This window comes from Aphis gossypii, chromosome 1 (genome assembly GCF_020184175.1).
Source record: "Aphis gossypii isolate Hap1 chromosome 1, ASM2018417v2, whole genome shotgun sequence".
NCBI classification, from domain to species: Eukaryota; Metazoa; Arthropoda; class Insecta; order Hemiptera; family Aphididae; genus Aphis; species Aphis gossypii.
Window position 1 is genome coordinate 21,400,086 of NC_065530.1, and position 18,751 is coordinate 21,418,836.

The following is an 18,751-nucleotide window of genomic DNA, read 5'->3' on the forward strand; positions in this document are numbered from 1 at the left end:
TTAAATATTATGAAGCAAGCGAAATATGTAGAACTATTTAGAAATTCAAAGTAAAATATTAACTTAGGATAGTTTCAAAATTGAAAATAGTGAAAATTAGATAGTTGTTATAAAATTCAATTATTAAGATACATTAAAATTTCGACAAAAATAGTTTACATTTTTACAATTATTACTAATTACTTCATCTTTAAAAATTATTAGTGTTCAATTATTAAATAAAAATAAAAATATAAATAATTATCGATGATTCATATAATTTAATTGAGTACTTGATTTTTTAATTTTAAATTTAATATTATTGTGTAGGTTTTAAATTTATGAAATTAATAATTGTACACATTTCCACAAGTTAAAATTAACATTATTCAATGTCTATATTTATTCCAAGAATATAAACATACTTCAATCATTTGAACAAAATCAATAATGAGTTTAATTTAAGTGCAACGTACGAAAACTTCAATGAAGTGGTCTGTGAAACAATGTCATCAATGATAATTCAATAGGTTTGGTGTATTATATGTGGCTGTTTATTGTCAAAGACCGCTCAACTCCGAAAGGTTTTCATACAACCCCTATTGAGATTATTTAATCTGAATTTTATTTTTATTTCTTTAGCTATTCATTCTCTTCCGACCTGTATAATTAACTAAGTTTATGAACTTTGGTCAAATACTGTTATCTGAGAGTCGCATTTACTTTGCCAATAAAATGTTTCGCGTGCAATTTCGACGTCTTATCTCCAACCATGCACTATTTAACTGGGGTACTAAGAAATCAGATAAAAGTTATCCCTAGAATTTTTTTGCTTAAATACCTGAAAACTTAAATGTCTTATGTAGTTTCTGTAATTGTTAGATATAAATAGGTGTCAATAATATTAAATACTATTTTATAAGAAATAATAATGGTTTTAATTTAGAAATAAAAAAAAAACCAAATTAAAGTAATATCAATATACTGCAGTAATTATCTATCAATAGTTAGAAGTATTTTAAATATTGTGACGACAATATACAATAATAAAAATTAATAAACCAACTGGACATTTTTATGATCAGTATTTCAAAATTTTGTTCTTATATTATTACTTATGAATTGTTATTCAAATGATAAGTTTTACTTTATATTGATTTTTGATGCGCAGATAAGACTTAACCTCGTAAACATTGAGATAATTTAATACTAAATGTGTCATAATTGTGCTGAATTCGTCTTCGAGTTTATTTTACTTTTTAAGTGTAATAAATTATTATTATAATCTAAAAAGAAAATATAATTATTAATGTGTATAAAATAAATAGTGAAGTGATATGCAAAAGTTTCTGCTGATCAAAGATGCTATTTGTAAGATATAATTACATATTATTTAAACTTAAAAATGGTACACCTGTATCTATTATACCAAAATAAATTGTAATAATTTAAAACTTTATTGTATCATTAATAACACATGATTAAACTTATTATATTCGTATACGATATAATTTCATAAAGCGCTTGTATTATACTTTAAATGCAGACTCCAAGACGTGTATTCGATCATTATAAGTTAACGATAAAAAAGTAATATTTTTGACATTTTATATTGTCTTTGCTTTGGCACACAGAATCGAAAAGCGTTAAGGAAATGCGTTACAGGGCGGTTACCCTGGTTAATTGTTTTTATATAATAATACATAGACGACGACTCATTGGTAGTTTTTAGTAAAAATCACGTTACGCAAATTCGATAAAACTACTTTTGGAGCAATATCATACAAATAAGAAACTCTTTTTTTACATTTTTTTTTTTTTTTTGATTTTTTCAATAAAACTAACTAGATTTATAACATAAGAAAATTATTAGTAAACATTGAGAATTGTACTAGAGACAAAAAAAAATTTAACAACATTAACGACTAAAAATGAACAATTAATAAACGACTTACCAACTGGTATGTCATATTTGTAAGAACAAAATAGAATAAAATGTTCATACTATTATAGTAGAACTTAACTTTTGTAAACATTTTTTTATAAAAAAAAAACATGGACCAAATGTATTAAACATTAAACAAATAAAATGTGGTGTAAGTATATCATAATATAAAAAAAGAGTATTAATACATGATAATAATAAATCAAAAAACAGTCGAGTTTACTTCAACAACAGCAGCACAACCTTCTACCAATCTTTAGCAGTCGCCTTCCCAGTCGTTTAAGTAACGACTTTCGTTGGTTATTCTTCCGTTCGTCAGGTTCTTCAGCTGCCTTTATCTCGGCCTCTATCTCGGCCTTTATCTCGGTCATTGTCTCTATTTCGACGGTATCATCGGAGACTATTACTTCTAATGTCGACTTGTACGAGGACTCCTGACTTTTCAGGACTTCATCCGTCGGCTCATACACCGACAGCGAGTCGCGGAACTCAATTACCCGTTCGATGATTTCTTCAGTAGGTAGTGTTAGTGGTTCGATTTGACCGAGAATCGAACTCTCGCAACCGATAACCCGTATTTGGGTAGAACCACTGCCTCCGAAAAAATACGTTGACACAATATCCGTATTCCTCTGCAGAAATATCACAGTCGTCGGGAGTTGCAGAGCGTTCAGGAAAGCCGACGTACGTAAAGCGTTAGCTAGTTGTGTCAAATTTTCGAGACGCAATGGAACTTTAGGTAAATGCCTTTTAGTGATTTCCCCGATAAATAACGAAGTCGATGTATCAGTATCGCGCCAAGGAAAAAGCACCGTCATAGAAAACTCAAATGAATTTCTAATATCCGCCGCCCGTAGAGTACTGGGTATTTCGTCCAAAGAATTGATGTTACTTGGCGTAATGTGAATATCACGGTATGTGATCGGTGGTATAAAAATTTCAACGTGTATTACATACTTAGTATACAATTGTAAAACCGTCGCGTTTTCAACCTGCCGTAAAAGTGGTATGTCGAGTTCAGAGTTCAGAGCTTCTAATTCACTTTCTGAACTTACTGATTCCGTCGTAAGACAATTGACGTCGACTCCAGAGGACAATGCGCTTAAAAATTTGTGATCATTGCATCCGAAATAGATGGTTGGCTTTGGTAACGCGGCCGCTGGTCGTGAAACGTCGGCCATGAATTCTAAGAACTCGACTTCTTGTTGCGACAAGACAAATATTCCTTTATCCATTGCAAATGAAGAGAATAATTAATTATATCGATTTCTATGAATTTGAGAATTAAGACTGTAGATGAACAGAGAACAATCTCGAGTTTAAAGTCGTACTGATTCAAAATCGTAGTGACGAACAAAATATTCAAAATAAACAATATAATATTATTGTTTTCAATACACGCTATTATTATCGGCCAGCACATATATTTTTTAATACATTGCAGTGTGCCACTGTATATTTTAAATTTTGATTGTCATTAATTAGTGGCAACCTATTTTGGTGTAAAAACTGTATTTTACTTTGTTTATTAGTTATTATTTATTAATGTGAATACATAATTATATTATAGGTATTTTATAAAAAATATTTTCACTTATTTTAAAATATCTTTAATTTTTATTTTACAATTTATAAAATTATTATAATTATTTTAATTATTATTTTTATTTTACTCTGTAGATACTTCTGTTTGTTATAATTTGTTGTTATGATAAATTTTGTTTTGAAGAAATGTTTAAAAAATTCAGTTAATGTAAGTGCTAACCTCATAAAATTATTAGAAATGCATAGGTACTGGTTTATATTGTATAGGGAAAAAAGTAATAACTTATATTGTTGTATAATTATATATATTATTGATTTTATTATTTTTTATTTATATAAGTACAAGGCCGTACTTGGGGGGGGGTTGGGGGTTCAACCGCTCCCCCCCGCGAAATGTTGAAATTCATTTTGTACTATATTAAATTGCCTATAAAATATTATAATAAAATGAGAACACAATTTTTTTAGCTAGACCCCCCCCCCCCAAAAAAAAAAAAAAATTAATTTCCAGTTACTGTCTTGTATAATTATGAATAAAACTAAAATTTCTATTTTAAGCATAATAAACAATATAGTTAAAACTTAAAATAAAAGTAAACGTGATTTGATTTTCCACATTAACGAATATTTTTGGTAGTAAATTTAAAATACTTGGTACTTCAAGAGGTCAAAAACTAAAAATGCATAGTTCTTTTTAAAATGACCAGGAAAAAAACAAAGAAAAAACGGACCTTTTTATGTAAAATTTATATTTGACGAATTGATGTTGTAGTAATTGTAATGATTTTCGAATTGTTTATACTTATATATTTTTAAGCTATTTACCTATGGGTATTTTTAATTTTTAATTTTTTAAAATATTTTTTTCTCTAATATGAAAAAATTTTTTTACTGGGTATAAGATCTTGAAAATGTAATACATACAATAAGGCTTTTCATTATATTTTGAACATAAGAAATTAAATTTAAGTTTATTTTTTTTTTCATTCTTTTATAAAATAAAACGTACTTCACATTTTTATTTAACAAATAACTTCTTACCTATTTGATATTATGTGTATTGAAGATGAAATTTAATTTCAATAATTTTTCTCAGTTCTAACACGAAATTATTTTTACTAAGTAAAAATAGCGCAAGTGATAGATGTCTGGATATCTGGTATATTATAGTCGTTATAGTAATAGAAGTATACTATATATTTATACTCATATTATAAGAAATTTTTATTCTAATCTATTATATTATATATAATTTAAAATAATTATCTTTTAAAGTCAACCTTATTATTTATTTTTTTGCTTTGCATATTTAGATTAGACCAACACGACAAACCCCTTTGTACGTGCAGAATAGTTAGGTAATCTTAGAAATACGTGTTAATTATACATAATTATATTATATTCTATGTAAATATTTTTACTTATTTTAAAATATCGTTAATATTTATTTTATAATATATAAAATTATTTTTATTAAATTGTTAAGACTTTTATTTTTCAAATAATTTTTAAAGTTCAATATTTTATGCATATATACCAGTAAATTCTCAATTATTTACTAAATAAAGTAGCGCGTTCTATCCACGAATAAGCAAACTCCAATGTTTAAAGGCAAAAACTTGACAAAAAATGTCCATCTTTCGATTTAAAAATCCTTGGGTAGGTAGGGCATTGTAATCAACAACACAACTTTTTGGGGTAAGTTTGTATCTCTACAGGACACTCCTAAGTTGGAAGTAAAAAAATATCAAGATAGAGAAAAAAAAAGAATTTTTATCATACAATATTGTTCGATTTTAAACAAGAACTATGCCCAAACTTAGAGTAGGTACTTCACTTATTAATTTTTGCATCTTTAATTAAGAAACCCTGTTAGTACGGTACACTCCTTTATAACAGGGCTGTCTTATAATAATCGCGTTCATTGGCCGTGGTACCTACAAGGATATTGTCATTGCCGATTGTGTTAAACATAAAAGAAGACTTAACTATAGAATGTGACGTATATTTTCTTTAAAATTTTATACTCAACAGATTTCAGTCACGATTGAAATAAAAATGACGAAACTTTAGCAATTACATGCTATAAAATATCATCTATTCAGGTACTATACGATTACATACCAACTAATAGAAGGATTAAAATAATACTTTATCTACACGTATTTTAAAAGTAAGCTTTTTCAAAACCGAACAATAATAGAAATATTCATACATCGTCTTAATGTTTATCGATTTATAAATTATACTATAGAGTATAAAAACGTTGCTAAAAAATAGATTAATAAAATATAATATTACTTTATATTTTCAAACATCGGCCGGCGGTCTACCGGTCACGAGACGGTCACTTGGCGCGTTTTAATTATTTTCCGCTGGCCGATATGAGAAAGCGATTCGTTATATCTCGAAACGTGTACCTATACCTATCGAGACGGATGATGATGAATCGCGTTTGATGTGACGACAGACGGACTCGAGTAACTGCAGGAGTATATATATATACCTAATATAGGTACAGTGTACACGCCCTAAGCATCGTTATCGGTGGTGTTGGCGGGGTTTTCGGCGGGGGAGAGGGTTGCGTCCGTAGTTTTATCGTGGTGGACTTTCCGGTTTGATTAATTGCAGTGCTGCGCCCGCGTAACGACGGTACACTGCAAAAACGAGCGGTCGTGTTTCCCAGAAGGAAATATATACTCGAACAAGTGGTTTTTTCCTGCCGGCCGCGAGTTTCCTGTACAGTCCGCGACCGCCACCGCCGCGAGGAATGATAATGTGCAACAGTTGGCGGGTGGGTAAAACTGTCGGAACCGCCGTCCCGCGGAGCTATAACAACTGTAGCTACTGCTAACCGCCTCCACCGAGTGTTATTGTAATACCGTTAGGTACGCCGATCGATTCACTGTCATTGAACCGTTTGCATAAATATAATAATATCACGAAGTCGTCGTCAATGGGGGGGGGGTTATGATATATAGGCTCGCGCGAAAATCCCTAAGTATCGATGCTCGAAGAAGTGCGTTTGAACTCTCCCGACACGATATTTTAACGAACATAATATTAATTAAAATAAAATTTAACATTTTTTTCGAATTTGATTCAATAGATTTGACACACGACATAACATAAAATATTCTCGTACCAAAACTTTTTGTTTAGGTACACTGCAAGAACAAATTGTAATAATAAATACCACGCGTGCAATTTCTATGAATCCTGTCGTTTAGCCGTTATGTGCAGCACGTAACATTTTCGAAAACGTCAAATATATTAATATGTCATATAAAAATAAAATAATAATATTAATATCTTCTTTAAATTGACGCGATATGGCGCGTTGACGACGGTCTTGGTCACGTCGTGCACGAGTCGTTCATTATTTCGATCATTGTGTAGGCGATAAGGAGTAAGAACCGACTATATTTAAAAATTGATGAATAGTGTGAGTATAAAATTTGAACTGTCGGTGAATCGTATTGATATATTAGTCCTCGTGCTCCTGTCACCTATTATTGGCATCGGGTCACAGCTCCTGTGGTCTAATATAATTTGTTTTTATCAATGTACATCGCTTACTGTCAAATTTACTCGCGATCCGCGCCAAATAGATATACGTAGCTAGTATTAGATTCCGACCATGGCGTGCGACTTGTGTGAATTATTTCTGATCGTGTTTTGTACGCTGTTGTGACTTTAGTATTTTCAGCGGGAAATGCGCCGAACTCGCGACGACATCGGTTGTTATTAATTACGATTAAACGACTGTAGCATCGACGACGACAACGACGAGTGGCGGACGTACAAGCAGGGGCGTGGTTATTTCGCGACGGAAAACTCCGTGTAATTAACAACCCCGACCAGGCTTGTTAATTCACATTACCGGAACAATCGCATAAAATGTATACCTAACGATCGACGGTTAGCGACCGAGCAGCGCCGACCCGTTTTCACTTCCGCCACTTTAAGACGGAACACATAATTCCCGAGTTATATATTATTATGCGATTATAATTATGGCACACTTGTCTGTATCTGTATGTGTGTGTGCGTTGGGAATGGTCGCCACTGCGAGTGCGCTGCACACGAACATACGTCAAAAAACCCATGTCTGAATACTACCCACCCGCAACGTCATTTTAACACCGTTCTTTCCGCGTTAATTCGCGGAAGTGCATTCGACTAGGTTGTAATAATAATAATTCACTCGGCAATTCCGGAAGAAAGCTGCAGACGCGAACACCCTCCCCTTCCCCTTCTAACGTCGGTGCACCGTGTGCAGTGGTGCATAGTTAAACGAAATGCATCGACTGCTATGTACACTGAACGATTAAAAATTTCGCTGCTAAGCTTCACGCTTTTACATGGTTTATATTATTAATGAAAATCTGCTTATAGTTGCAGATCGACTATAGTATATAATATGATATAGTATTTAGATTAGCGATACATTCTTCAGCGAAAACCGCGTACCTATGCACAAACAACGATTTATAGTTAATATTATTATTACGAGACAGCGTAGGAAATACTCATCCGTTACGTTATTAATATATTAAAGTTCCCGCGAATAGTTCAGAATTTATCCGTACTCAAGTAGTCTGGACAATATGTCGATTAAACCGGCTATATTATATTTTATATATTTACCTAAGTTTTTCGTCTGAAATACATGTTTGTATTATGACTAATTAACAAATTACGTATTCGAATGTTTGATTCCACGTGACTTCATAGCAATCGTATTTTAGGCCTTAAGAGTACGTGTCACCAAAACGTGAACGCATGCAACGGCCGAAAGAATGTTCTAACTGGCGACTGCTGGTTGCATTAAAACCATGGAAAATTTCAGTGTAAAGTTATCATCGATTGACGTTTTTACTATAAATATTATAACCATCACACGGTTAGGTCAAAAAAGTATAAGTTATGAGTATGAGTTTATTAAGTGACATATTATGCTATATTTAATTTTTTTACAAAAAATAGAAACTAATACAATGATATTTATAACAACAGTTAGTGTGTATGACAAATATGAAAAATATATCTTAAGATTGTATTTAATTAATAGATTTTGGTGTCTTGATGTCCGATATTTATGTTTACGTAAAATTGGATAAATTTGTTACAATATAATAATGACTGTTATCATTACCAATCAACATTCTCTGGATTTTTCAAATTATTTTATTTACAATGATTTAGAGCTACCGTTTTAAAACTAAAGAGATAGTAGAAAAGTAAAATTTGATTTTCAATGAGTAATCAATTTAAAAATATAGATGTTAATTAAGTAATAAAATAAATACCTATGATTTACAATGTGTATCATTTTAACAAGTTTATTCCCATAATTATAATTTTTAGTCTACTTTGATCTTTTACAATAGTAAGATATTAGTAAAATATTAATGTTAATATGTTAAATTGTTTATATTTATTTGATATTATCAGTGTTTAAAATTTGTTATGCTCATTAGAATAAATAATAATTTATAAATTCAATTTAATTTCCTAAAAATCGAATTTTAACAGCTGATTTTAGCATTTTCATCTAAAACTGATCTTTTTAATTTTAACTTTGTTAAATATATTTATACTTTCATATATAAACTTATATTCATCCATATAGTACGTATATTTACATTAAAAACAATATTAGCATAATATTAAGTTCATATTTAAACTCGAAATGAGACTATATTTTCAGTAGTAAAATACCATCTCTTTAACCCACTCATCCTACTAAGATAATGTTAAACATGATATTTCAAAGGTTCACATAATATTTCAAATGTAACTAAATATTTTTTAATTGAAAACCATTATAATATTTTCTTTTATAAAAGTGATCCTTTACTCAGAAAAAAAAATATTCAAATTTCATATTAAATAACTTTGTTTAATGGCCGACTTATAATTCCACATAAAAGTCTCTCACAACACGAGAAAAGTTATGATAATGTAGTTATAATTTCATATATTTTTAATTATTTATTGTTTTAATTTATACATTTTTAAGATTTACCTATTGCTTTTTAGTTAAAAGTGAATAAATAAATTTTGTTATTGATAAAGATACAATATTTGTTTATTGTTTTTTTATATTATCTAATTCTCTTACAATAAATAAAATAAGATATTAATTCAAGAAGTTGCAGAATTAAACAAAAAAAAAAAAATTGAAATTTTATTGTTGTAGACTGGTACACTTAAATGAAATACGAACATGTATGTAACGTAAATTATTTAATATAATTTAAACTTAAAAATGATGTAAACGTTGTTTGATAACAGGTATATTTATACTTTTTAAATTATATTTTAAAGAAAAATACATGAAACAAAGTTTTATATTTAATCAGCAAATTTTGATATTTAATAATTACAATTGATCATCTCAAAACAACAGCTTTAAAAATGACAACGTTGAATTGTTGATCAGAAGGTGTTATACTGTAAAATGTGTATCTGTTTCAAAATCCAAATTAAATTTATCAGTCCAATATCGCATATTATATAATCGTTTTTTCATGTCACTGACAATGTCACCCAGTTCATTATTATTCATTTAAACATTCATGGTTGTCAAACTGTGCTCTTAACGATACAGCTTAATGTATAAATAACTATTTTATACTTCATGATAAAAATATTTACGAATCAATCGATGCCATTACTCATATATATTAACATTATATGTATCATAAATATCTTTCAAATATTCAAATGATTTCTTTGATTTCTTATATTATCATTACATTAAAAATAATATTATGGTAATAAATACTATGGTCATTGTATTTTTTTCTATTGTTAGAAAATAATAAAGGTACAGCGAGTTTTTGGAAATATATTTATAAAATCATTAGAATATGATTATCGATGTGTATGGGGCAAATGGTCATTGTCGTTTATCATTTTGAAATATTTATACTCAAATAACACAAAAAAATATACGTCCATCAATGTTCATTTTTTTATTTATTTATTTATTTTTTTTTTTTGTGACAGATACTATTATAACATAATTATACTATATAGTATATAATATCAAAAATGTATTGAATTTTAAAATTTAGAAATTAATTTATTTCAACAACATTGTCTAGGTACCTTAAGTTAATCGTAGTTTATATATACATATACTCGTACGTACATAAAGTATACAATTATACAATTAGTCATCTATTACAGTAGCATAAATGGTCTTAGCTCCTAAGCATTGTTGTGTAAAGATCTTTTTAAAATTAACAGTCAACAATTTTATAAAAGTAAAGGAACAAAATCAAAAATTTAAAAAATATCATCGTGGTTTTTACACTATACAAAGTTTATTTTGATTATTTTTCATCAATCGCATAGATCCCTCCTGATTTATAAACTTTATTTATTATTTAAGATTATTTTGGAACTAAAATCAAATTCTTGTAGATAAAATGTAGTGTGATGTAATTCAAGATTAAACGTATTTTATATACGCGCATTCAAAAAGAAATATGTACTTAATATAAGTAGTAAAAGTAAGTAGAACAAATAGTGAAATATGCAATAGAAACATCGGAAATTAATAATTGAGGATAGTTTTGAATATTGCTTTTTAAGTTAACAGTTAATATCTCGTGTTGAGTGTTCGAGAAATGTAAACGCTTATTAATTTTTCCAAAAGTTAAAAAAATGAAATACAATAATAATTAATTTCAGCCTTGAGAAAGTTTTATTTGTGTTAAAATACATCTATACCTCTAGGCGACTTTTTAGTATCAATGTATTACAAAAAAAAAGATTTATGTTACCTACCTGAATAATATAGAGTGCCTATATTGTTTTTATAAATTATAGAATATAGTCCTATCCAGTGTTATTCTTTATTTTAAAAATTTAAATTAAGTTAAATACACTATTGTTTGAATAACATTTTTATCGTAACAATTTTCATTTATGTTAGGTTATAATTAAAATACCTACATAAATTATAAAACGGTTGGCTTATTTATTAAAATAAATAAACAATAATCAAAAAAGTAAATATTTTAAATCGAATGTAAATTAACCATGAACTTATATTAATATTTAAAAATAAATGTTATTGCTGTAAATGGTTTATATTTATTTTTAATCAATTTATTATTTTCAGTAAACTATAAAAATTATATTATAATAGTGTGTAAAAATTGTTTTTAACGCTCTTATATATTTTATAATTTTGTGATAAACGATTTTAAACATTATGACTCAAGTGTATTAAATTGGAATTATATAAACTAAAGTTACCATACAAAGTATATCTACATTATTCTATTTTTAATAGATATTTAAAAACATTTAATAATCCTATAAATTATCTGCTGCATCAAAACTTGGTTAAGTACATAAGGTGTATTTATATGAGTCTACGAGTCATTCCGAATAGTTTTTGACTTGAGTGGATGCATTATTGGTAACAGGATAGAGATACAGCGAGTGTGCGAAAATAATATGCCCTGAACGTAGACTTAAGGTCAGTTTAGCGTGAACTTAAGGAGTCTTCTATAGGAAAACGAAGGAGATACTACCGAACCTAACAGTAGCAGTGATAGAGGATCAACTGCTTTTGTTCGGGGCCAAATTAATTTAAAAAAATTTCTGGATTATTCACTTGAAGAAAACATTGACCTCGTACCCAACCATTGGCTGCCGTGAATCGTTTCAGATTGAATTGGACAACAGACAAGCCTAATGGACACTTAAAAGTGGAAAAGCTTATCTACAACACACCACTCGTGACTTTCCGGAATCCTGTTGGTTCAGCATATCGCGTTTAATTAAAACGTACATTTTCATAACTCGTTCAAATGTAAATTTATTTTCTAAGACGATGCACACCAATAAGTATTAACTATATTATAGGCACTGTAATTGTCACAGATATATGTGCAATGCTCGGTGACTGGATGTAAGACAATAAAAATGTATGATAACATATAAGTTAATTCAACGATTTCTTGGATCTATTTTATTCTTCTGCAAAGTGTATTGAAATCAAGTAAGTACCAATAAACTTTATAAATTTAATGCGTAACCGAAGCTTATTAAATTATCCAGTTATTTTTATTTTAAATGATAATATTGTTCGTATTAATTATTATCAAATAACTCATGGCATTATTCATGCTAAACGTAAATTTTTATTCAAATAAACTTATTTTAATATTATTATAGCATATAATAAGAGAGCAATTATCTCAAGGCTATATAATTTAATAAAGTTTATCCGGTGATATTATAGTCTCTACACTATTACCAAGTTCGTGGACAAATAAGGAAAATCGCCATTATACAGTAATTTACATTATTCTATTATTTTCCATTGTAACAGTTCAATTTTATCCGATTATAACAACCGTGAAGTAAATTAAATGGTCAAATATTTCATCATTGAACGGTAACATTAATTTATTTATTATCATACTAAAATCAGAATGTTATTATAATCAACTACACTCAAATGTTTGTATGTTTAATATTATATTGAAAGAAATACTTTGCTATCTATATACTTACGGGTAATTAAATAAAACAGTAAATTTTATAATTGGGTGTGGTACGTAATATCAACAATAAAAATGTTAACAGTCGAAATATTGAAAAGTACGAAATATTAACAGTTTATAAAATTCCAATCATCGTTGTATTTTAAAAAAATTAAATTGTAGAAATTATTGTTTTTTCATTAAAATAAATATAATTTAAATGTATAACTATAAAAATATGTATATTTAGAATTGTTTTATGATAGCAAAAAATAGTTATTGTTTAATCATAATTCATAAATAGATAGTAAGGTATAAATATATAGATAGCCCTATAACCATATAAGTTTAAATATTTTTTTTACATAAATTCTGTAAAAATGTATACTCAAACACATACTAATAAGTATCTCTATTATCTCAATTTGATGTTCATACAACATACTCAACTATACAAAAACTTAATAGTCATGAACGCTATAAGTTACTCACTAGAGAAAAATCTATATCATTCAAGTGTATTTATTGATATTTTATAAAGCTATGATAGGAGTACAAGGAGAAGCATGAATGCTTCTTTTATAAATTAAAAAAAGTGTTTTCATCCCATCTACTTCCTTGTTAAAAAATCCTACCTTTTTGATCGTCATTTCCTGGTTTGCATCGGTGACACATTTATTTTAATCGTCAACATAGTGTCCTTCAAAGTGGTGTTTTTTATATAACCTTTAAAATATAACCAACCAAATACAGCCAACACACTGATCGCCGATTATGCGGATGACAAGGTAATTTTATCTATTCACTCGGACCCTACCCTAGCCATTCAAAATCTCCAATCCCATTTCATTCTCATGGAAAATTGGTTCTCTAACTAGAGATTTAAAATAAACAAATCTAAATTTATCAATACTACATTTACTCTTAGATTCGCTCTCTGTCTGGATATTTTTATAGACGTCACCTGAATTCCAAGTACTCCGAGTATTAAATATTTTGGCATAGCTCTTGATAAAAGGCTGACTTGAGCCCATTATATTAAGTCAAAAATATTAAACTTAAATTTGCAACTACACCTTCTATCATTAATAATAAATATACACACATCAATATTAAAATTCTCATTTATAAATCTCTAACTAAAATCCATTTGAATACACTATGGCCTGTAACTCGTAATGCTAAAAGTCTAATACGCAAATAAAATACAAACCTTTCAAAACATCACACTGTATAAATCATTTAATTCCTCTTCATACGTTTCTAACCATTCTGATCTCAGAATTCCACCAGTGCACACAGAAGTAAATTCATATTATAAACATTACTATTTATTTGATTACTATCTTATCCCAATCCACTTGTTAGACATTTTGATAGTTCCATCATTACTAGTAGTTCTTTAAAACGGTTAAAACAAACATAGTGTCGAATCTACTTTAAATAATAATAATAATAATCAAAGGAAAGTATCACTAATTGATGACTGCTTTCCTTAAACTTTTCACATTTTGTGTAAAATTTATTGTGAACTATTTTGTTAACTTGTTAACTATAGTTGATTCAATAATTTATAGATAGACATTCTTTAATCACATTTACTTATTGTGCGATTGTGCCCTAGGTATCAATTGTAAATCTAATTTAAAAAAATTTATATCTTAATAGATGATTATTTTTACCGCAAAAAAATGGTCACAATACATTTTAATGTGTTAATATTTACTTTGGTAATAATAAACATTGGTTTTTCGGTATTTCGTTTTTTCCGTTTTTTTCCCAATGGAAATTTTAATTTTTGACGGTTAGCGTTCCGACCAGCTTCAATTATATTGTGCTTATTATTGTTCTACAAACTAATCAATGGTAATCATAATTAAAAACGTTATGTATTTAGTTATTAAACTTATTTTACTGAATTGTAAGTAGTCTTAGGGGAAATATTATAGGTATATACTTACAACATATATTACGCTAGTATGCCATAAGACATATGTGTATAACTGATTAAAATATATATAACCCATAAAAATGAATTTTAAATAATTATTGTCGGGAATGCTATAGCATTATAATTTTATTAAACAGTAATACTAATTTAAACAACTAAGTATAATTTAAGTCACAGTAAACAGACGAATGTCATATAGTAAGGAATTTTTATTTTTGATAGCTTTCATCGATAATACATTTAGAATATCGTTTTAATTTCTTTCTATTTTCCAATAACGTCAACAAATTGATTTCAAGCCGGTCAGAATTATATTAAAACCCACCGACGAGAGACATTGACTTCCAGTAGAATTTCAATTGTTGAGAACGACAACAAATCTGTCAATATAATTACAATCACATGCAATGTTTAATATATATATATATATATATACACTATACACACACACACACACATAGGTATATATATATATTATACAGAATGAACTACCTGGAGCAGTTTATTGGTACTAGACGATATAGACTTGAGTATTACATTGTTGTATATAGTATGTATAAACTAACGGCCAGACAGTTATTTAAAAACTTATGGTGGTCCGTTGAAAATAAAATGAAGTTTATTGGTGGTAGTATGAAAAAGTATCTACCGATCGTTCTATACGTTGTATACGTATTGAGTATGAACCTCATATGTTTGAGACCAATTTATTTTTACATTATGATTTCAATGAATATATTTTTATGTATTTAATCAGAAGATTACTAAAAAGACATTTTTTTTATCAAATAAATATTTAATATCTACATATATATATATAGTATATATTATTTGTATTATAAACATATATTATGTTTATCCATTTCATCTATTTCTATACCTAATGAAATACGATATTTATATAATATTACCGAATACGTCGTATGAACAGTATATAAAAATTTAATAATAATGGACTGGAGTCCTACATAAGTACATAACCGAGTTCTATATAAATTAATTTGCTACAACAGGTTGAGTCCAATAAAAAAAAGTTCAACGACTTCATCGATAACATGATTAACTTGAATTTTAAAATTGTTTTCTACCATACAATTGTTTTAATTTCAAAAACATATCTATACGATCCATTTATCCATAGTGAACATTACAATATGCTTTTTGTAAATGAATTTATGTGGAGAATTGTTAAGAATAATGATCTCCTCTAATTTATCATTTTATTAATATTATGAAATTGTTTATTTATTTATTTACTTTATATATATATATATAATATATATACGTAGTATATAGTATATGTATATATACTTGAATATAATGATTGTCGAAGTTAAGAATGAATGATTATAATTAAGACAAATCAAGTGATCTTTATCATATAATATGTCATGCCACAAATTGTGGGTATAATAGTTCTGAGGATAACATTTTTTTCCGAAAATTGGTACTTTTATACAAATTAAATTACAACTATACTTCTTATTTTATTTTAAGAAAATTACAACAATACATTTAAGTTATAATATCAAGAAAAAATGTTGACCCAGAATAAATATTTAAAATAACCCATAATTTTTACAAACAGATTTTTTTTTATTATTTTCTTATTTTTAATAAAAATGTTTTTAAAAAAGTGGGAAATGGTTTTTTCCACTGGAGTCTTCGCTTCGTTAATAAAAGTAATTATCCAACATCCTTTTGCTCTTTTACTTCGCTATTAGTACCCGTGAACATAATCAATTAAAAGATAGAGAAACATTTTTTTTGGTAGAGTATAGAAAAGGGAAGGTGTGCAAATTAAATTGCCGCAGGCAGGAGGTTTCTGCATAGCCTGTTATAATAATATTAATAATAAAAAAAAAACAAAAAAAAAAAAACAGCAACATTTCAGCAAGAAACAAATTATCTCTAAGGTATACTTAAAATTAAATTTTATTTATTACAAAGAGTTGTGCCTTTGTATAAGATTACAAGCATCTGGAAATTAAAAAAAATATATATTAATAAGCAAACACTTTTTGTGCACCCAAAATGAACATCCTCTGGTATTTTTTTTACACGAGTTCAAAGAGTGTATAATAATATGGTAGATAATAATATTGATATTTTACATTTTTACTGTTTACGAAAATTAAATGGTATAAATATAACAGATTTTTCAAAAATATGAAACATCGAAAAAATTAATTTTACTACCTAACATTGTTTCTAAAATCAGTAAATTGATAACTTAGGTATGTCATATCTTCCTCTGCTTTTATAATAGGTACGTTGTTGTATTACAGTTAAGTTTTGAAGAGCCAATGGGATTTAGAATCCTTCTAATCCTAATATAATACGAATGATATTATATTCAATACGTGCAATAAGGAATATATATATATATATATCGACAAAGTTTATATCGCATTGTTCGTATACATTATAATTGCAGTACTTGCCCTGTAACGGTTTAGTTAAGAAAACGCTATTTATTTCATTACGTACCTAAAAACGGTCAATATATCGTTGTATGATTGGATATTATGTTTATCGAGAAAATTGATCAATTTTGACCATATTATTATATTTTTATATAAATATAATTTAATACATCATACGACATAATACAAAATTAATGTACTCAAAATAAGCATCACCAACATTCTTTCGATGGAAAAAAAAAAACTACTTTTATTTTATTCTAAGTTGAATCGGATTATGTGATAACAAATTTGTTTCGACATCACTGATTCGTAATGCGATGTTACTCTCGAGTTTATCGAACTGGTAACGAGATTTTCGATAGTCTTCTTATTGTTCTAAATGCAACGTCAAGTTATTTTTTATAATATTATTAGCTATCGTTATGTCGATTTAAAATACACACAGTATTAAAATTAGACAATAATTCGTTTCGTCTTGCAATGTAGTTTATGATGATTTACAGGTCGCCTGGATTCACATCGATAGGAAGATGATACTCGCAGTGCACAAACATGTCATCGCTCGTATACCCAGATTCAGTATGGCTCACGATGGCCAGAAGACGTGGCTTCTAAACATCAACGGCGTTAGAGCATCAGACAAAGGCATTTACATGTGCCAAGTTAACACTGACCCAATGATCAGTCAAATCGGTTACCTGCAAGTGGTCGGTGAGTTGATACGCGTCCATTAGTGGCGTACGATTATCGTACAAACATTTTCTATTTATTTTGTTACAATAGCGGTCTGGTCAAAAAAAAAAAAAAAAAAATCGACTTCCAGTTTTACTTAATAATATTTTCTCCTTAAATAACACGGTTGAATCTTCGTCGAGCCATTATTGTTACTAATGCACATTAGATAATTCATTATCTGTTGTTATTATTATCACTTAATCTTCGAAAAAAAAAACATTCATGTTTTTTTTAATAGGCGAGTGTCTTGAGATTTCTGCTTGACGAAAATATTAAATTTTTATTTTGTAATCGCGGAAGACCATTGATTACTTTAAAAAAAAAATCATCATCATCATATCGGAACTCATAACAGCTTAACGTTGGCCACAAGTTTAGGTTATACTACCTAGGAGCTACCCGCATATACATAATTTAATATACTTTTGGTAATGAGAATTGCGGGGGATGGAGATAAAATTTAATTAAAAAAAATCTCCACACCTAGGACCGGCTTAAAATTCAGGTCTATTTTTTTCAACCGGCACCGGACTGTCCAGCAAAGCCGATTATAATATTTTAGAACAGCAAATCCCATTTTTCCTCTTATACTTTTCATTATATCATTCAGCGGCGTTTGAACGAAAATAGTTTTAAAAAAAAAACACAACTA

At 28.0% G+C, this 18,751-nt stretch overlaps 1 protein-coding gene across 1 annotated transcript in view; it reads left to right on the plus strand.

Annotated features, from left to right (window-relative positions):
- Positions 1–18,751, plus strand: part of LOC114128905 (lachesin-like) — a 108,149-nt gene that overhangs the window by 36,656 nt on the left and 52,742 nt on the right. Inside the window, exon 3 of the mRNA XM_027993514.2 lies at positions 17,868–18,075. Within this exon, the coding sequence (XP_027849315.2) occupies positions 17,868–18,075 (208 nt within the window). The remainder of the gene's footprint in view (positions 1–17,867; positions 18,076–18,751) is intronic.